The sequence below is a fragment of the Maniola hyperantus genome, chromosome 16, assembly GCF_902806685.2.
Source record: "Maniola hyperantus chromosome 16, iAphHyp1.2, whole genome shotgun sequence".
Taxonomy (NCBI): domain Eukaryota; kingdom Metazoa; phylum Arthropoda; class Insecta; order Lepidoptera; family Nymphalidae; genus Maniola; species Maniola hyperantus.
Window position 1 is genome coordinate 13,223,982 of NC_048551.1, and position 22,070 is coordinate 13,246,051.

General features: G+C 35.1%; 1 protein-coding gene across 1 annotated transcript in view; it reads right to left on the reverse strand.

Moving 5' to 3' along the window:
* Positions 1-2,609: 2,609 nt before the first annotated feature.
* The window catches only part of LOC117989520 (neuroglobin-like), a 46,233-nt gene continuing 26,772 nt past the window's right edge, over positions 2,610-22,070 (reverse strand). The window contains exons 2-3 of the mRNA XM_034976895.2: positions 13,414-13,645; positions 2,610-10,044 (exon numbers count right to left, since the gene is read on the reverse strand). Coding sequence (XP_034832786.1) covers positions 9,880-10,044; positions 13,414-13,645 — 397 coding nt within the window. The 3' untranslated portion in view covers positions 2,610-9,879. The remainder of the gene's footprint in view (positions 10,045-13,413; positions 13,646-22,070) is intronic.

Sequence of the window (22,070 nt, forward strand, 5' to 3'; positions counted from 1 at the left end):
AATAAAATAAACTTTTAACGTTTTTTACATTTGTCAAAGCTGATACTTAGATTAAAAAATCGCATGGTCACACACCGCACGAATTTAATTAGGTACCTAGCGCGATCGTTTTCCGTAGTGCGAGATTACATCATTCTGCCATTTTGTCTAAAAAGCGGCTAAATGTAAAAATTGTTTAATGCAATTATTTATAAAAATTGGTCAAGTGCGAGTCGGACTTACACATTAAGAGTTCCGTACTATCGTACAAGAAATAACTCTTTTTTTAAATTTTTGTGGTGGTAATTTTGAAATATTTAGTACTTGTTGTTATAGTGGCAATATAAATATACATTCTGTGAAAATTTCAGGCCTCTACCTACTATGGTTCATGAGATACGGCTTGCTGATAGACAGGCGGACGGACGGATGGACGAACGGATGGACGGACGGACGGACAGCGGAGTCTTATTATTAGGGTCCCGTCCGTCCGTCCGTCTGTCTGTCAGCGGGCTGTATCTCGTACACCGTAGTAGGAAGAGAGTTGAAATTTTCACAGAATGTGGTTTTTATAGCTATGTCAACAAATTCTAAAAATTTCAAAATGCCTACCATGAAAATAAAAAATAAATAAAAAGTGTTATTTCTTGTACGATGGTTGCGAGTCTACTTCGCACTTGACTAATTTTTTTACTATCTTTATTTTTGTCCACATAGTTGTAGATTTTTAAAATCCCTGTGGGACTAGTCACTAGGTAGGACTAGGTAGGGACCTATTTGCGTTTGCAGTTTTTTTAATTATTATCGATAAACCGTATACCGTCTTATATGTCCATCACTATTACCCAACTAGTGTCATACAATTGTATGACGCGCGCACCAATTGTATGATAATATTCGTGTCCTTTTTAGAAATTATGGCAATCTACGTCATAAAATGATCCATTTGACCTGACCTCAAGGGATTATGAGTCTTATGGGCTTGCAATAAGGCGTTTGTACGTAAGAAGGCTCTATAGAACTCCTTAGAACAAACCCGCTGATCTTTATCGCGACTCCAATGCGTTTTGTATTCCTAATGACATTACATTACCTGGTTGTAAAGAAAGTTGTCTCCAAATATGACTTACTGAGGCCTTAGTCATGACTCATGAGGCCTCGATCATATTCAGATCTAAACTTCCGAGTTCAGAGTTCTGAGTTCTGGGGCGCTACTACTTACCACCGCTCAAGACTGCTGCTGATTTTTATAATGACATTATTTTATTTTCAAATCCACGATGGTGATCCACTTTTTACAAAAAAATTGAAATGAGTGTTTCAGGGTTTTCCAGGAAATTGTAGACGAGTAGGTATATACGAGTAAAATACTGATATTTGACACACAACCAGTTGGGTAGGTCCAATTTTGAGAAAGAGGTCAGCCGCCGAATCCAACTCGGTTGGGCAGCATTAGGAAGCTTCGAATTGTTTTCTTGTCCAAAATTCCTCAGTGCTTGAAGACCAAAGTCTTCGAACAGTGCGTGTTGCCAGTGATGACATATAGATCCGAGATATTAGTCATTTAACATGGCTAATCTTCTTTAAAAAAAAAAAAATGGTCGCTAACTATGGGCCTCATAAGAAAGCTCAGAGTCACTCAGCGGGTGATGGAGAGAGCTATGCTTGGAGTGTCGGTACGTGATCAAATCAGAAATGAGGAGATCCGTAGGAGAACTAGAGTAACCGACATAGCTCAACGGGTTGCGAAGCTGAAGTGAAGATAGATGTTGGGGTCTTAAGATAGCGGAATGGCGACCTCGCACCGGAAGACGCAACGTTGGAAGACCCCCCACTAGGTAGACGGACGATATCAGACGAGTCGTAGGGAGCCGCTGGATTCAGGCGGCGCAAGAGCGTGGCGTGTGGAAGTCCCTACCTATGACTAGCAGTGGACGTCTATCGGTTGATGATGATGATGATGATTAACATGTTATGACGTCTCCTCTGTTTACCTATAGGTACCTGACATTCTAAATTAAGCATAATATATATTCATGGCGCTTAATATTTCTAACAGTAACAACTATTACAGGTGCTTCAATATGTCAGGAATTATTTATTCCGGAAATGATAGCAATACAAATAAACGCGGGCGCCTTACAAACTTTTTCTATTGCGATTAGCTATATAGGGATATCTATCTACTCTTGTGGTATGTGGCCACATGAGTAGATATGGTATAGCTATTAGTCTCAACTCAATTTAACCCGTATAATATATATTATTATGCCACTGCAAAATATCATCGCGCGAATTTATTTCGCACGTTATTTTTAACCATCATTATTTATTATTTATTTCTTACCAAAAATATAATTACAGACTTGTCAAAGCACTGATGCACTCGTTCATCTATAAGTTAATTTAAATCCGAATATAAGAAATGTAATTTATGTAAGACAAAAATATATCTTAAAAAGTTTTCACTTTAACAAAAAAAGGACTATTAATTATTATGATGTGCTGATTGGACTATAGCAAATTTTCTAATCAGCAAAAAATATTCTATTTAATATATAACCGTGGGTTTTAAATCACTGTGGGAGCTCATAAAAGAGGATAGAATCAGGCGTAATAAAAAGCAATAATTTGAACGACACTTTTAAATAATATTTATTTAAGTAAAGTAACACTTAAGTACACCAATCTTACTTTTATGATACAAGTTACAAACATCCATCACTTATAATACATATCCATAAAGTAAGTACACAATCAGTACATTATTATTAATTCCTAGGACTATTTTGGTTTTTGTAGTACCTATCCAAAAACAGACGTGTGTAATAAAAAAGATTTTCTAAAATTTACAAAAAACAATACAATATTTTATACAACTTTGGTTTTAGTTTAGTAACATGAAAATATGCTCAATTTATTGATAGAGTATTTAATGTGAAAGTATTACTACAACAAGAGTAGAATTAGACGTTTTATTATGGCTTACTTACGCACCAAAATTTCATCATAACCATAAATAAATAGAATCATAATTCAAAATTAATATTTATATTTTAAAATCAATGTCATATATAATAAATAATTAGATTTTGCCAGTATTCAAAATTATTCACCATGATAAACAATCTAATTGCGCAATTGTAGATATTCGCTATCATTCTTATATGGCCAGACTATTATTTAATACTTTCGTAAATAAATCACAATTTAGGTATAATTATTATTGAAGAAGTTACTAGTAAATAATTTCTGCGGATAAAGATCGCATCACAAATCGCAGTATATTAACTAAAGGACCACTTAATCTTTAGGTTGAATTTAGAAAACGTCTGCTGAGGTATAATAATATTTTTGGACTTTATTCTTATCGAATCACGTCAGGAGCCTACCAATTCACTTAAGTAGGCAAAAGTAAGAACAGCTGTCGGGGGAAAAATAACGAATTGTTAAGTAATCCTTAAAGTAATTTGGTTCTGATCACGTAAAAATTAGATTTTCAAAAGGTTTTCCGGAATCGTAGCATATTTTTTCACCTGACATTCAATCATGTCGGGTGAAAAAATATGCGCAATACTACTTACTTATATTATTCTATCAGATAACTTGAAATTAATGAAAGTTTCTATTTAAGTGGTTAAGTGACTTGCAAGGATTTTTTCCGAAGGTACCTAAGGCTTTTGTTTGTTTAATTTCCCTGGACTAAGTTACTACGCTTTAGCTGGTAAATATGTATCCAAGAATTGTGTTTAATATATTTTTGTACAATGACAACTTTTTCAACAATTTCCTCTGATAATATTATTAACTTAATTTCCTTTTAAGTTTCAACATCTTTTGTTCAATAATTGTACGAAAATTAAGCTGCAGAAAATATATATTGAAATATACTTTCTTTACCATCTTTATATTACCTATCTAAATATATAATTGTATTGAAAGAAGCATAAAATCGAGCTCGAAGCGAAGAAATGTAATAATGTTCACGAATGAACGGATACAAGAAATGTCATTTTCCAAATAAATATGACAATCGCAGGCCGCGGAGTGTAGTAACTTTTTTAAATAAGTAGCAAAGAAAAAATACTTTGTGTAGGTAAGTATAATTATTATTTTAGTTAGTTCACTTCAAAGATCATTATATTCACACTAACTTCTCGTTTTCCGGGAGAATATTTTTAAAAATTGACTTCATTAGGTAAAAAACTCTACAAAGGAAATTCGTAATTTTGTTATTTATTCCACAGAAAGTCAAAAAGGTATTAAAATCGAATAAGCAGTGGGTGGACTAGCCCACTTTGTATAGCCGTTCCAAAAATACGGTAAATGTAGCGACATTTTGCTTTATTTTCGTTTACCTTGCGTTCTCAAAGACGTTATTGGCAATTTGAAAAAGACATTATTTTGGTAGAGTAAGTAGCCGACAGAAGCTGTAGTAGTCTAGTGATTAGGACGTCCGCCTTCCAATCGGAGGTCGGGGGTTCGATCCCGGGCACGCACCTCTAACTTTTCGGAGTTATGTGCGTTTTTAAGTAATTAAAATATCACTTGCTTTAACGGCGAAGGAAAACATCGTGAGGAAACCTGCATGCCGGAGAGTTCTCCATAATGTTCTCAAAGGTGTGTGAAGTCTGCCAATCCGCACTTGGCCAGCGTGGTAGACTATGGCCAAAACCCTTCTCACTCTGAGAGGAGACCCGTGCTATGTAGTGAGCCGGCGATGGGTTGATCATGATGCAGTAGCCGACGAATTGACTCAGTTTTAAAATAATATTAATTAGTATCCTTTTATTCACTTTTCCTATCAGGTCAGACCTTTCGCTAGTTATTATTATTCTTATCAAAGATTTGACAAGCACGGTCCTTAATTCTAAAAACATAATATTATAAATCTTTACAAATAACGCAATAAACTACTCGTCCTATTTGGTTATTTTATTTCTTTTGTGACTTTTTATTTATATAAGTTTTTTAATATAATATGATCTATGAAATATAATATTGTACAATCTATTAAATTTTTTATTCAATTTGAAATGATAAAATTACTTAACCTTACTAAGATAAATATTTACTTTGTAATATAATAAAATAAAAAATATAACCATAAGTCGGTTTTAAAATGCAGGCAGTTTCAAAATAATTATCTTTATTTTTTTACAGAACAAACAGTCAGACTTTGGTGTAGTGTAATTCTAATATTTTATTAAGTAATTTTCTGTATATTTGTACATTTACATATTACTTAATTAATTTACTCGCATAGCATTCGCAATACATTCATATCAATATAATATTATTTATTAATTAATATAATATAATTATATTTATTTTTATACTTAAATAGAATAAATAAAATAAACTTTTAACGCTTTTTACATTTGTCAAAGCTTATATGAAAAAATCGCATAGTCACGCACCGCACGAATTTAATTAGCGCGATCGTTTTCCGTAGTGCGAGATTACACCATTCTGCCATTTTATGTCTAAAAGGCGGCTAACTGCAAAACATTGTTTAAGAGTTATCGCCAAAACTTGCGAATTTAGGAAAACTGATGTTTCTAAAAAAGTTTCAATATAATTGAAACTTTTTTAGAAATGTTTCTAAAAAAGTTTCAATTATATTGAAACTTTTTTAGAAACTTTTTTGATGTTTCAGAAAAGTTTTAATATAATTGAAACTTCTTTACTAACTAAAAACCTTGGTTCTATGTATATTTTTTTAGGAATATTACTTAGGTTTTGATAATTAACACGTTTTTTGGCGGTAACTCAAAGCTACTATGTGTAGTTAACCAATTTTCAGATATAGGACGACAATGGAATGAATATATTATTATGTAGGTAGATTTACATATATTTCACGTCATAATGGGAAAGCCAAATATCTATGCATTTAAATAGCACATTATGTCCAATTTGCATAAAAGTACAGTATTTACAGATGTGATTGCAGTGATTTAACGGTACCTAGGTATAAATTAATACTTGCAGTTACAGCTAAAATTTAATGATCACAAAATTATTTTGCCATTAGCTCGTTCAGTATAATTATTTATCTGTTTTGGAAATGAACATAAAATATTCTTGTATTCAACACAACACAACTACTTGCATAAACAGACAAGCATAGTTAGATATTCTTTTATATCAGTATACAGGGTGTAACCAGTACGGTAGCAAAAACTTAGCTTTATTGTTTATTAGCTTACCTTAACACAATCCAATACCAATAACCATTTGCCTCAGTTTTAGTGATTTGGTATTTTTTTAAACCCGCAATGTATAGCGTACAAAACTGGGGTCGATGCCCCGCCTAGGACGCGGCATTGACTCCGAGTGGCTACTTCTAGCGTTAATCGCATGTTTTATAATCGTGAAATTATAGGTACAAAATGTAAGAATTTTTTTTCTTCGCGTTTTTTTTGTGGTATCATATCACTTATCATCAGTACCTACTAAGTATCACCTGTCTTCATTTTTGCCAGCATTCTGGTTACAACTGCTTAGGTATTATTTGCTATTAAAAGAACGGAACTTTAACGGAATTAAGGCATACGTACTATACTATAACATTACTGACAAAATAATAAATACTAACTTATATTTTGCTGTACAGTGTACTCCATGTAGATATCTAGTGGTACTTACCACTTACCAGCCTTGACTCATAAATTCTACTACATATTTGGAAAACGATACTATTTTATTAATACTTCTCTACCCTAAATCTAAAACAGATCAGATTCATTTAACTAAAAGAAGTATAAAATAACTAATTATCGAACTATAAAAAAAAAGTTTTATTAAAATATTAAAGTTACGGTACATCATAAATTATCGCAATAGTTAATTATTATTTACTAGCTGATTAACCTGGCTTCACTCGGGTGAAAGATAAATCTACCTTTATGTGCCTAAATATATACATAACATAATAATTATGTTACTTTTGGATACAGTAGCTTTCTAATGGTGAAATAATTAATAAATCAGTTCAGTAGTTTCAAAGTTTATCGATTAACAAGCAAACAAACAAATTAACAAACAAAAATATAATATTCGCTTTATAATAAATATTACTAGCAACCGGTCCCGGCTTCACACAGCTTATTACAATTTTCGTAGGTATGTCTAATTTTTTTGAAAATACATTATAGGACATGTTACTCAGGAATAATGTAGCTTTCTACTGGTGATAGAATTTTCAAAATCGGTTCAGTAGTAGGTATCAGAGATTACCCCCTACAAACAAACTTTACCGCTTTATAATATTAGCACCTATAGGTTATATATAGTATATAGACTAGCTGAAACTTTTAATAAAATAAGTACAAAAATCTAAGATGGCCGAACTACTAGGCAACTGATTAATTAACAACAAGATAAGATGAGCCCCTAAAAGATATCTACAGCTGGTCGGACCTTACGGACGAATAAAACGGAGATAATTGTCCCAAATTCCGACCAAGGTCTGTACCGGATTAAAAACGAGGGTAGAAGCTAATAAAATCACGATAAGTAACCCTGAATTACCTATTTTCTAATAATAAAAGCGCACTAAATGTTCACTGCGACTCGCAATTATTCGCAAAGGTTTAGTTAGGCATACCGAACGCACGTGTGTTTGGGTGATTAAATCTCTTAATCTAGGTATACTTTTATTCTAATATTATAAATGCGAAAGTGTGTTTGTTTGTCCTTCCTTCACGTCTTAACTATGCAATCAATCGACTTGATTTTTGGCATCGATATAGTCGAAAGGACGAAGAGTGGCATAGACTACTTTTTATCCCGGAAAATCAAGGAGTTCCCACGGGATTTTTAAAAACCTAAATCCACGCGGACGAATTTGCGGACATCAGCTAGTCAAAAATACTTCACATACAAAATCTTTTCTTTAAAAAAATCTAAAAGATTTTTCGAAGAAGCTTTTTGATTTTATGTATTGAGCGTCCCGCATTTGGTGTGCCAACAGCTCAAAACTAAAGTAATGTTTAAGCTGCGGTCACATGGCGCGCAAATTTCAGGGATTCGACATGTTTATCTTGTCCTAAGTAAACAGCCAGTTTTACCGACACCTAACCCTTTGCGCTTCAGGTGAGTTACTCGGCATCTATGTACAATATAAACGCCATTCACCACACAGTTGACTGGTCGTGAAATCTTTAGACATTGCACTCCTTTTTTTCAGCAGTAGTCGTGTGATTAAAAAATCTTTTCGAGTAAGCTTTTTGATTTTACATTTGTGTTACTGTTTATCCATCCCGCATTTGGTATGCGGAAAGCTTAAAACTAATGTTTAAGCAGCGGTCACATGGCGCGCAAAACTTCAGGGATTCGACATGTTTATCCTGTCCTAAGTAAACAGCCCTTTTTACCGATACCTAACGCTTTGGATTTCAGGTTATTGAGTTACTTGTCATCTATGTTCAATATAAACGCCATTCACCGCACAGTTGACTAATCGTGAAATGTTTGAAAAGGCTAAATATTTAAAATGTTTTACTGAAAAAGGCTTAAAAAAATTGATACAAATTTACCTATACATCTATACTTTAACAATGTTACTATAGGAACATAACATTATTTTCATGTAAAAGAACACGTTTAAAAAAATTTGCAAATAGTTTGAAAAATATTATTAAAAGTTTTTAACAAAAAAATTACCCCAATGTGCAAGTTTATATCTAACAAAGAAATTGAACATCACATTTTTAATATAAACATTTGTTTATTCACATTATAGATACAATTAATCTATCTATAGCCATATTTATAGAAAATATAATAAACGCAGTGAGAAGAGACAACCCTAACTTTTATCTCTTTTCATTAAAACTAAATTAACTAACTTAAAAAGAGACCAATATACTTTACTATTTACATCAATAAAGGTTCTGAATAGTAAGTACATTTTTATAACAAATTGACGTTTTTTTGTAGAATTCGTAGTCCAAAAATATTAATATAAATTATAAGGGAATAATTTTTTTGAGTTGGAAATTGTTTTATTAAAATAAAACAGTTTTAAACATGTTTCAATTTTTTAACTATTTTAGTGCCACCATTCTAAGTGTCTGGCAATGCATGACTTGATTTCTAATACTACTCCGAAGAAATTATAAAAAAATTAGACTTTATACTTTGACGTAAGATTTTTACACTTTTATTACCTGTTATCTCCCAAAGCCACCATGATCCAAACCAACGTTCCTCCCAGTGTTGGGGACAACACGCAGATAAACTTTTAGCTTTTATAAAATAAGGAAGATCTGGTACGCGCTGGCTCTCTCTCTAATAGTGAATCATCCCGCTAGAGCCGAAGCGCAGCGTTATTTTTGATTACAACTTAAACTCAGCTCTGTTTACTTTGCCATACGGTTGGAATTGGTGCTATGAAATAAAAAAATGGAGCAGGTTCTAAGGGTTTCGTCACCATGCCAAAATAAATAAAGCTTATTTTTACTCGTTACTAAAAAGTAACGTACGCTGCGACTTAACTCCACTCCGCTCTGCAGGTGTGTATTGAGCCTTAGATGTATGTTTCAACATATAATTGTAAAAGTTTTGCACAAAATATTAGAAAACTCCACGCGCACGAAATATTTGTGCTGAATGTTTCTGATATAAGATGTAGAATGTCCTAATTTGTATCACAAAAATTACAATATTTTTGTAAATGCTTTAAATGTTTACAAAATATTTTTTGTACTACATATTAGAGAAGAACAAACATTCCGAAAGTACTTATACTGTGACTCGACATATTCCTCTGATACGAAAATGGTAACCGGCAATCAAGATTCCGTCAGATTCAAATCGCAATTCGAATACACATTTCTGTGTAAAAAGCCGCTCACGGAGAGTTTTGTAAATCGTGTTTGTGTAAAATCCCGCTCACGTAGTGTTTGCGTTCGCGCCGGCTTTTGCGGATTTCTCGTAGCCGTCTACGAGAGTCTGCAGGATGAATTTTATGGTGATTTTGTAAATATTCTCCACGTTCGGCGTGTACCTGTCACCGAGCGTCGCTTCCACCGCCGCGAGGAACGGCGTCTCTATTTTCTGAAACAAATATTAGAAATACGTCAGATATAATATTTTATTTCTGCGTATAAAATCTTTGGAAAGCCTTCATTTAGAATGTTGTACGGAATGGAAACGTATAGTTCGCGACAGGTCGAGATGGCATTTGCAGTATGAGGCGGGGGGACACCCTGTACACCCGCACATTGTGCGTGCTTGCTCGCATCGAGTAAGCGCGGGGGCTGTGCGGGTGTGCGGGGCGTCCCCACCCCGATCGCCATCTCAACCTGTCGCGTATATATTGAAGCGAAGATTCTTGACGAATACCTATTTAGGACTAGCTGATGCCCGCTACTTCATCCGCGTGGATTTAGGATTTTAAAAATCCCATGGGAACTCCCATGAAAAGTAGCCTATGTTACTTTCCAGGTCTTTAACTATACCTATGCAAAAAATCACATAGGTACATCCGTTGCTCCGTTGTGACGTGATTGAAGGACAAACCAACAAACAAACACACTTTCGCATTCACAATATGGGTAGGTACAAATGTGGGCAGTGATTGGAACCTACTAGGATCAACATTTTTTTCTCCATCTACGGAGACTCACATGGCTGATTGCCACTCATATGAGAAGCAATACGCAATGAGAGCGAGAGAGACTACATCATCTCATCGTGATTGTCGTCAAGTTGCTTATCTCAGAATTAAAAATACACATGTATTCCATAGATTAATTATTGGTCTCGCTCCGATGCCATATTCATTCAACTATACTTGTTTCATATGAAATCCCCGCTGTTACGCTACAGGAATCAACAAAATTGAATTTACCCAACAAAATTGAATATTCTAGCCAACAATATTTCGAGTGACATAATATTATTACAAATCGAGGCAAATCCGTCAAGAGGCCATCATTTGCAAGGAAATTGATATCGGAACTATGCGAAACTTCTTCCTAATAAAGGTGATCGCATACATCGAGATCCGCAAGTTTCGCAGGAGTGTTTCCATCTATGTTGGTTACTATTTTTTCGATCCTTTTCATTCTGCGAAGAGAATAATTACGAAGTTAGTTCTAGTTACGAACCCGATAACCCTTATTAGTAACAAGTTACAAAAATGCATCAAATGAACCCGGAAAAATAAATTCTTGATTAATAATTAATAACTAGTTACGAAAAGATGAATCTTACTTCGTAGCTGGTGACGAAAAAATAGTTGCCAACAAGGATGGAAGAATGGTAGGTAGTGTAAGAGCCGGCAGAGCCACACGAGTTGCAATAGGCAGATTTCACGTTATTAAAAACTTCATCCATGTTTCATCCAGTTCCCACGGACCTCCATATTTCTGACTGGATCACGTGGAGAAACTCCAAGCATAGCTATCTTTATCGTTCGCTGAGTGACTCTGAACATTCTTATGAGGGCCACAAATACCGTAAATTCAGCCAATCCCAATAATTTCGCAACTATGGCGTTGAAAAGGTAGTAGGTATTTATTGGACACGGCAAGCTCATGACTTTAAACACTTTTTCTGGGGGGAGGCTAAGGCCGTGGCTACTCTAGCCGTGCCACCAAGCAATTTAGCGTTCCAGTACGGTGTTGTGTGACAACCGATATGGGGTATGGGTTCAATAAAACTGCCACAGCATCATCACTTACCACCAGGTGAGATCGCAGTCAAGTTCTAACTTGTAATCGAATTAAAAAATTGCATTTTTAGTATACGTAGTGAGAAATGTGTTGCGTGCGCTTCTTGCGACTTTTGTGGGTTTTGCTCGTGGTATGCGATCACCTTAAGGGCCAATATTTTCTTAAATCCGAAGGGATTTAATCATGTAATATATCTCTGAAGTTTATGGGACCCTTTTTAAGGGACGATGTAGCAACTCGTATTTCGGTGTTTTTTGGAATAACCTGAAAGTGTTCACTCTATTATGAAAATGTAGGTTAGCAAAGATGTTTTCGGTTTAAAGACATTTTTTTTTTTTTTTTACCTATAATACCTATTTAAAAATTAACAAACTTACATTAAAGAAATATCACATATTGTCACGTCGTCTGTTATATATGTATGTTAGTTAACTTTCAAGATTAAACTGCTATAATGATCTTTTTGAAATTTGGTACAGAGATATTATCTTGCATTCTAGAGATGGACATAATATTATGTAGTTAAAATTATAACAATGGGGTTGGAATTTTATAATTTCTAAATTTCTGGTCTGGTCTGGTAAGAGGCTTCGGCCGTGGCTAGTTACCACCCTACCAGCAATGTTGCACATTGTAGCAGAAATTAGACGTACTAGGTACTAATCTAAATATATAAAAGGAAAAGGTGACTGACTGACTGACTGATCTATCAACGCACAGCTCAAACTACTGGACGGATCGGGCTGAAATTTGGCATGCAGATAGCTATTATGACGTAGGCATCCGCTAAGAAAGGATTTTTGAAAATTCAACCCCTAAAGGGGTGAAACAGGGGTTTGAAATTTGTGTAGTCCACGCGGACGAAGTCGCGAGCATTAGCTAGTATTATTCTAATTTGACAGCCATTCCATGTTGCCTTGGTGTAAAATAGGCAAATGGCATGCCACATTGTCGCATGTTGTTCTTTCGGCGTAAAACAGCCTTAAGAAGTTGTGGAATCTAATAATTTCAGTCCCCAAATATGTTTTAGTGTGAACCTTGATAGTATATGGCTCTAACCAAAATGTCAAATGTCTCCATCGACCCGAGTTCAACTTACAACATTATTCAGGGTCAAAGGTCACCCTGAACCGTATTCCACGAATATCTCATTAAAATATTAGCTTTTTACAGGCAAGCTTTTGATAAGCTCCGGAAATTTCTTGTAAAAGTATTCTAGTGAAAGAAATTTTATTATCTATCCAAAAAATTCCATGTTTAATAATTATTTAGACGAGCACGGCTTAGCTGGAACCTTTTGTAGGGTTCCGTAAAGGGTACCAACCTGACCCTATTACTAAGCTGTCCGTCCATCCGTCTGCCTGTCAGCGGGCTGTATCTCGCGAACCGTAATAGGTAGAGCGTTAACAAATAATAAAAAAATTAAAATGACCGTCATGTAAATAAAAAAAAAAAAGGAAATGATCTTGTACGATGATACGGAACCCTTCGTGTGTGACTCCGACTCGCACTTTACTGGTTTTTGACATACTGATTATTATTAGTTAATAATTTCGGCCTAAGGCTTAAAAAGAGGACTAGAAATTAGTAATAGGATCGCTTTAGCACTCTTCGGGTACGGACTACGAAACCCTAAAAAACATACATTTTTTGAGAAATAACAACTTTGTTAAGTAACCTATCTGCAGATAACAGATAGGATGGATCACAAATTTAAAATAAACAAAAAAGTTGTATTTGAACTTACCCAAAAATATTCTACTTTAAACCCCGGTATCCGTCTATGACTGGCCCCAACTTGGTGTATGTACTCAAAGAAATTGTCCAAATCATCCAGCCCCTTGATCCCTTCGTCCAGAGTGTTCATCACGTTGTTCGCGTGCTCCGCCAGTTCCATCGAGTTGATCTGTTCCTCCTTTGTTCGATAATGGCGGAACTTTTCGAACATGTTCAGCAGGTCTTGGTTTTCTTCGAATAATCTGGAAGTAATGGGTAATGTTAATTTTTTATTAACTTTTAGGATAAGTGTCGGTTAATTCTAAAACAGAGTTCTATTTTGTTACGGGCACTATTAGCAGATTAACTGATACCTACTACATTACAGTAGGGTCGCAACTCGCGAATATTTTCCGAGTCCGAGTTTTTTATATCCGTATTTTCATGGACTCGGATCGGATGAGTGTGTTATATTACGATAAAATTGGATACATATTTATTATGCTAAAATTCATCTAATCATAAACTTGGGAGTCTGAAGTAAATGTTTGTTGTGATGTTTAAAACAGAATCGTTATTCCGTTTCCGGATACAATGTCAATGTTCCTAGTTTCTTACTGTCATCGTACAATACAATAGTGTAAAACTATTATTGTTTATTCTTGTTTAATTTGGTATCTAGGAATATGAAAATATGAAAAATAATATTATATAAATTATCAATACATGTCACTAATTATTCATTGTAAATTAAGTATTGTCAATATACTAAGAGTGACATTATATTAAGCTATTGTCAACATACAGTTGGCAATAGCTAGTTATATGTAACGAACAACCCAACCAACAAGCCATCGCGTTCACGCGGCAAGCGCTGTAAGACAATGGAAACGCTGTCGAGGCATTCTCGGTAGCGCGACCACCAAAGCCGCCGCCGAACAATGGCAAAAAGGTGGAAAATAACCATTAGTCCCCAACTCGACTCTGTTAGCATAAGTCTATTTTCTAGTTTGATTATTAAAGTATAGTTCTAAATCTTTCGCCTTTTTAAAAACAAAAACTCGAAGCTCCCAAACTTCACTGGCGCAGCCCGGGTCGGATTTCGTAGAAAGCTAGCGCTACCGGGTCCCAAAATCGTCCTTGTGCGCGGCTCCGAAATCCGTCGAACCAAACAAATAAGTTGAAGTTTGAAGGCGTTTTCCTGAAAGAAGATCTACCTTTGGCGAGAGCATGAAGACACACAGCTTAAGGTGAGTAGAACTTTTCACTATCCTGTGTGTCCCATCCCTTACTGGTAGCAATCTCTTTTATAGGTAAAAATAATAAAAGGAAAGATTATACATTATATTAGAAGAATTACGATTTTTTTTGTTTGAAAGATTATACGCTAGGTATATTAAGAAGAATTACTTTTTTATTTTGAAGGAAAATTAATATCGAAATAAAATAAAAAGTAGAAGTAATATTATTATATAAGCGTTAAGTATAGTATAAGTGTACGTGTTGTAATACTGATTGTTATTTTGTTTTGTGAACTTAATCGAGATGGAAAAAATTACGATTGTTCCGCGTGAGATAGCCGAGTTGATTCCAAAATTCGACGGGGAGCCTACTTTACTAAATTTATTTTTAAGAAAATCCGAATATGTAGTTCTCAACTATAGAAATTCCAACACTGCCGCTCAGGATTTATACTTATTTCACGTAGTCACGAGTAGGTTAACTGGTAAAGCAGCGTCCCTGGTTAGCGAAAGGGAAGATATAACCTCCTGGCAGGAGCTTAGTGAAATTTTGATCCAGCACTTCGGCGATCCTCGTTCGGAAGAATGCGTTGCCATAGAACTAGAGTCATTAAAAATTAAAACTGGTGAATCGTACATAGATTTCTGCAAGAGAATTCAAAACATGCGCAGTATACTGATATCTAAAGTAAACAGAATAAACGATGCATCCCTTAAGGATTCTAAGACCATAATTTATAACAACTTATCTCTGAATGTATTCTTATATAACTTACCGGAAGATTTGATTCGAATTGTGCGCCTTAAAAATCCGCAAACTTTAGAGACCGCTTTGGCTTATGTAACTGAAGAAGTTAACTTTCAGTTCCAATATGATGCGAAAAATAAGAATAAACAGAACTTCAAATCTCATCAAAATCAGTCTATCCCAATGCCTAACAATAATAATAATAAATTTATTATGCCGCAAACGGCTTATAAAACGGCACTGAACCCGTTTCAGCATCAATTTAATATGACAAACCCATTTAATCGAGGCCTAAATCCTCAAAATCAAATGAGGCCTAACAATAATTTCAAATTTGGAATCCCTACGCAATACAATCATTTTAAAGGTATCCCTAATCAACAGCAAAATTTCAAATTTGGTGTACCTAATCAAGGTTACCCGAATCAACAGCATAATTTTAAATTTGGTATACCTAATCAAGGTTACTCGAATCAACAGCATAATTTTAGATTTGGTATACCTCATCAAGGTCAAATGAGGAACCCACAGCAAAATAATATTCCAACAATGACCCCGACTGACGTTTCTATGCGTACAGCTGTTCCCCCACAGATACGACATAACATGACCAAAATTCCTAAAAATACGTTCTATAATAATGACCTCGAAATATGCGAAAATAGTTATGACGATAACTACGACTTTGACTATGACGAACCGAGTCAGATTTTACAAGACCCCTATTATTTAGAAAACTTCGACCCCGAGTCTGAAACTTCTTGTGAAATCCAAGAACTGAATCAGGACGAAAATTTTTGCACAACAGCCTCGAAAGACCCAGATCCGAAATAATACGCCTTAACTGCGATAGTATATTAAAACTACCACATATAGAACTTCCTGAAATTCAGGCTAAGTTTATGATCGACACCGGAAGCACGCGATCTTTTATAAGTCCTGCAAAGGCAAATCAGTACTTTTCTAGGTTTAAATATACAGAACCTTTTGAAGTAATAAGTACTCATGCACGCAGTAAACATAGCGAAGTGATACAGATACCCCTTATGAAAACCTTCAAGAGTTTTTCAACCCATAAATTTTATGTGTACGACGTAGACAAACGTTACGACGGCCTAATAGGATCAGACTTATTAAAACAACTTGATGCTACGGTTGACATGAAAAACCAGATTTTACACACACGTGATACTGACATACCGATCGTATATAGCCCCCCGTTTGAGTTGACCTTACAACCACGAACTGAAACTCGTGTAAAAATACCAACCACCCTAGATAACGGCGAAGCTATAGTAGATTTTGTAGATTTTGGAGAAGGCACACGTATGCCTAGTGCTTTAGTCAGATGTGTAAACTCATTCGCGACAACAGTAATTCAAAATTCATCCAATAAAATTGTTACCTTAACTTTTCACCGACCACTACGCGTAACGAAATTTGAAAATAATACGTGTAAAGTTAACACAATCCGCGAAAATTATGAAATTGATGCCCTACTAAAAAAAAATTTATCCAAACTTCGTCTAGATCACATGAACTCAGAAGAACGTGATTTAATTTACAACCTTTGTAACGAATACCGCGATATCTTTTACTGTGAAGACATACCACTATCTTTTACAGGTGAAGTAAAACATCGCATACGTACTAAGAACGAAGACCCTATCTATATAAGACCTTATCGACATCCTCCTTCTCAAAATATCGAAATACAACACCAGGTAGATAAATTACTACGAGATAATGTAATTCGCGAATCCCATTCTCCTTGGAGTGCCCCAGTTCACTTAGTACCCAAGAAGATGGATGCTACAGGCCAACCCAAGTACAGAATGGTCATAGATTATAGGCGGTTGAACGAAATCACCACAGACGACAAATACCCGCTGCCAAATATTACAGACCTCTTCGATAAGCTACGTAAATCCGTTTACTTTAGTACAATCGATCTTGCTAGTGGTTTTCATCAGATCGAGGTAAATGAAGAAGATAGGCACAAAACAGCGTTTACCACCCAATCTGGCCATTATGAGTTTACCCGTATGCCTTTTGGACTAAAAACGGCACCAGCTACCTTCCAAAGGGCAATGGACAATGTATTACGTGGTCTACAGGGAATACATTGTCTAGTTTACCTGGACGATATAATAATTTATTCAACCAGTCTTCAAGAGCACATTGTAAAACTAAGAAAGGTATTTGATCGGTTAAGAGAGACTAACTTAAAAGCTACATTGGATAAATGCGAATTCCTAAAAAAGGAAGTCCTTTATCTAGGTCATACAATCACGAAAGACGGCCTTAAGCCAAACGATGACAAAATAAAAGCAGTCTTGAATATACCAATTCCCAAAACACCTACGGAAATTAAAAGTTTCCTAGGACTTATTGGATATTATCGTAAATTTATTAAAGACTTTTCAAAGGTAACTTATCCTTTAACATCTTGTCTCAAGAAAGGTAGAAAAATAGTGCTCACTGAAGAATATATTGCAGCTTTTAATAAATGTAAAGAACTCTTAGTTAATGCTCCATTATTACAATTTCCCGATTTCACGAAGCCATTCGTACTAACGACAGACGCCTCCAATTATGCACTTGGTGCTGTCCTTTCACAAGGAACCATTGGTAGCGATTTACCGATTGCCTATGCTAGTCGTACCCTCAATGATGCAGAAACTAGGTACAGTACAATTGAAAAAGAACTACTAGCCATTGTATGGGCTGTAAAAGTTTTCCGACCTTACCTCTATGGTCGAAAATTCTGTATCTATACAGATCATAGACCCTTAGCGTGGTTGAACTCCATAAAAGAGCCTAATAGCAAGCTTACACGTTGGAAATTGAGACTATCAGAATTCGACTACGATATAGTGTATAAAAACGGGTCACAAAATAGTAACGCAGATGCACTCTCACGTATCAAATTGAACGTTTTAGAAGATGATAGTTCCCTTCAGGTAAACATCGATACGATATCCCTAAGCAGTACCGACGAACGAGACGAAAACGACAGTATAATATGCATTTCAGACTCTGATGATTCAAATATGACATACCCTATTCGTCCTCCATCCGAGAGTACGATAAGTTGTAGTTCGCGAACTGAGACTGCTCTTTCTGCCCTAGACATGGACGGTGAAGTCATTCCCATACTTGACGAAGCTATTGACACAAAACCATATCAATTCCTAATATTTACTTGGAATAGAGGTCATACTATAGTTCAAGATTTCTCTCGAGATAAGCAAAAGGTTTTTGAAGCACACATGCCCGAAGGAAATACAGAATTAATTAAAGACTTCCTAAAACAGTATATAAACCCAAAAATTAGACACTTTATCTATTTCGAAAACGATACTCTTCGTAAAGATTTCAAAAAATGTGTGATGGAATTGTTTAAAAAGGATACCGTTAAAATATACGAATGCACTAAAAGAGTAGCCTATGTTTTAGATGAAAACGAACAGAGATATATCGTTACTAAGTATCACCAAGGTCCGTCTTGTCATAGGGGAATCAAAGAAACCCTTATGAAAATAAAACGCACTTATTATTGGAATAATATGGATCAAACCGTCTCATCCGTAATAAATGCCTGCGAGGTATGTAAAAAAATGAAATACGATCGTAAGCCTCTAAAACCCCAACTCCAGCTTACTCAAACTCAAACCAAGCCCTTCGAAGAAGCTTTCATGGATATATTCTCCATAGAAGGAAAATACTTCTTGACCATTATCGATGCCTTTAGTAAAATAGGGCAAGCCTTTGAAATTAGCAACAGATCCACCCCCGAAGTGGTACGTGCTCTAATTAAGTATTTTTCGTTTTATGGCATACCTTCCAAATTGAATTGCGACCCTGCCACTGAGTTTAATAATATTATTATAATAATATTATATAATATCAAGATATCTAGGTAGATTTCACCCAGGCCGGGAGTTTAGCATACGTAAATCGCCGAGTAGGTATTCCAAACCGGTAACATAAAGAAAGCTGCTCGACCCGTTCACAATAATTACTTTTACGGAAATTGTTGTCGAAATGATTCGAATCGAAGTTTGTAATCACAATAACTTTTGACACACGTTCATAGTTCATCATATTATTTACAACTAGCTGCCCTGGCGAACTTCGTACCGCCTAACAGTCGATTCAAATTTTTTAATTTTTTCTCTGCGTAAGAACCATCCTCGTACTTCAAGGAATATTATAAAAAAAGAATTAGCGAAATCGGTTCACATGTTCTCGAGATTTGCGATCAGCAACACATTTAGCGATTCATTTTTATATTATAGAGTTAGGGTTGCCAGATACTGGACATTTCTGGGGTTACAAACGGAGTTGGAGTTTTAGAGTCCAAATCGAACTACAAATGCTTGCTGTTGGACGGGCAATAAAAAAAATACAAAATCACTTATTGTTAAAGCAAAAATGCAAATGATTTTAAAAACACAATTGGCATAAAATTTATAGATGTAAATTCATACACTGTATGCGTTACACAATCACATATTAGTCTTCTTAGTTCAAAAACAAAATGTTCTTAATCATTTCTTTAAGGCTCACAGTGTTGCCAATTTAGCGACTTTAGAGTTAGAATTGCGCTGCCCTAACCGCCCGCGCCGCCGCGTGGTGTCGTACCTAACTTTGTAGGAAAAAACTAGTGTTCATAAATTTCGGGACAGTAAAGTGTAATTACTGGACACGGGACCACACGTGAAATTCCGGGGCTTTCCCGGAATTCCCGGCCATCTGGCAACCATACATGGCGTATGAAATCCATTCTTTCAATCTAAATATATAAAAGGAAAAGGTGACTGACTGACTGATCTATCAACACACAGCTCAAACTACTGGACGGATTGGATTTATCTCAAAGAAACTTTAAGCTTCTATAAAATTGAGCTCCACATAGGTACACCACATAATCCTAACTCAATGGGATTAATAGAACGATTCCACTCAACTATTTTAGAAATATATCGTTTGGCCAAATACGAAAACAAATTAACAGATGCTTCTTCAATTATGACGTACGCGATAATGTCATACAATCAAACAATACATTCAACTACAGGTCTTACACCGTTCGAAGTAGTTTTTGGTCACACAGATTCATCTAATCCTTTTAACGTAGATTTCAATCAGCAGTATATGCAAAAATTAGTCAGAGACCATGTTAAACGAACAGCTTTTCTTTACAGACATTTAACAGATAAAATGATAAAACAAAAAGAAAAGATTAGGGACAAACGCGGTGGTGAAACTTCATTCGACGTGAATGATGGTGATGAAATATTCGTAAAAGGTGTCAATACCCGACGTAGCAAGGATAAAACTCGTTATCAGAAGGCAAAAGTAACTGGGGATATCTCCAGGAACACTGTCCCTGTAACAATACATAATCGTGACACTAAAATACCCATTAAAGATGTTAAACGTCCTCCACAGGTCCGTTCTCCTCGTGCTCATTCAAGCCGTCATGACCCAGGCTAGTATACAGAAAATGGAGAATAACCCAGGTATTCTACCTATAAAGGAAGGCCAAGCATATATTGCTTATGACAGTTGGTCCTATGTTAAGATTTTAGACCTAAGTTCACTACTAGAAGATTTAAGTTATAATATAAGAATGTATCAGCACTTAAATATAAATTTATTTAGATATTTCGATAATAAGACGTACTATAGTGACATAACTAATGTTAAGACGCAAACAGACCATTTTCTTAATATCACTCTTGAAAAATGTAGTCAGCTCTTCCCAATAAATAGGGTTAGACGCGGCATATTAAATCCCTTAGGTTCAGTCATTAAAATTATTACCGGAAATCTAGACAATAACGATGCTTTAAGGTATGACGAGCTAATTACGACCTTACAAACGCGACAGGAAAGGCTATCGAGAAAAATGACTATAATTTCTGAAATGGCAGAATCTTTTGTAAACATTACTGGATTTTCGAAAAATAATTTAATTCGGTTAGACAAAGAGGTTTCTGACATTATAACATGGATAAGTAACACAAAACAGGTAATAAGCAGTACTAGGTTAATCAGTACTTTTCACTTATTTTTACATAACTTTCAAACGATCTATATCAAAATAGACGAAATCGAAACGGCTATAGCTTTTAGTAAGTTAAGAACTCTACATCAGTCAGTAATTGATACAGATGAACTATATAATTTGTTAATTGATATTGAGAAAACTGACCACCTTGTATACCCTGTTAATTTAGAGAATCTAATGCAAATAGAACAATCCATTGATTTAAAAGCTTACTCGAAGAAAAATCAGATAATCTTTATTTTGGATATTCCTCTTGTTAAAAATGATTTGTATAATTACTTTCAAATGCTACCACTTCCTGTTACAAATCCATTTAACCAAACATCCCTTATAATACCTAAATATCCTTACCTATTAGTGAAAGGTTCGAAAACCATACCTCTCGCCAAGCCCTGCAAAGAAATGGATAAATCCGTATTTCTATGCCACGAAATAGAGACGGAATCATTATCGAAAGACAACTGCCTAGAAGCACTTATGCTGTTATCTCAAAACACCAGCGCTTGTAAACCAGTTCTAGTAGAGACATCTGGAACGAAGATCGAATCCACCCTGTATAACCAATGGATTATATATAGCAAACTTGAAACACTCCTCCTGAAAATATGTAATACTGAAGA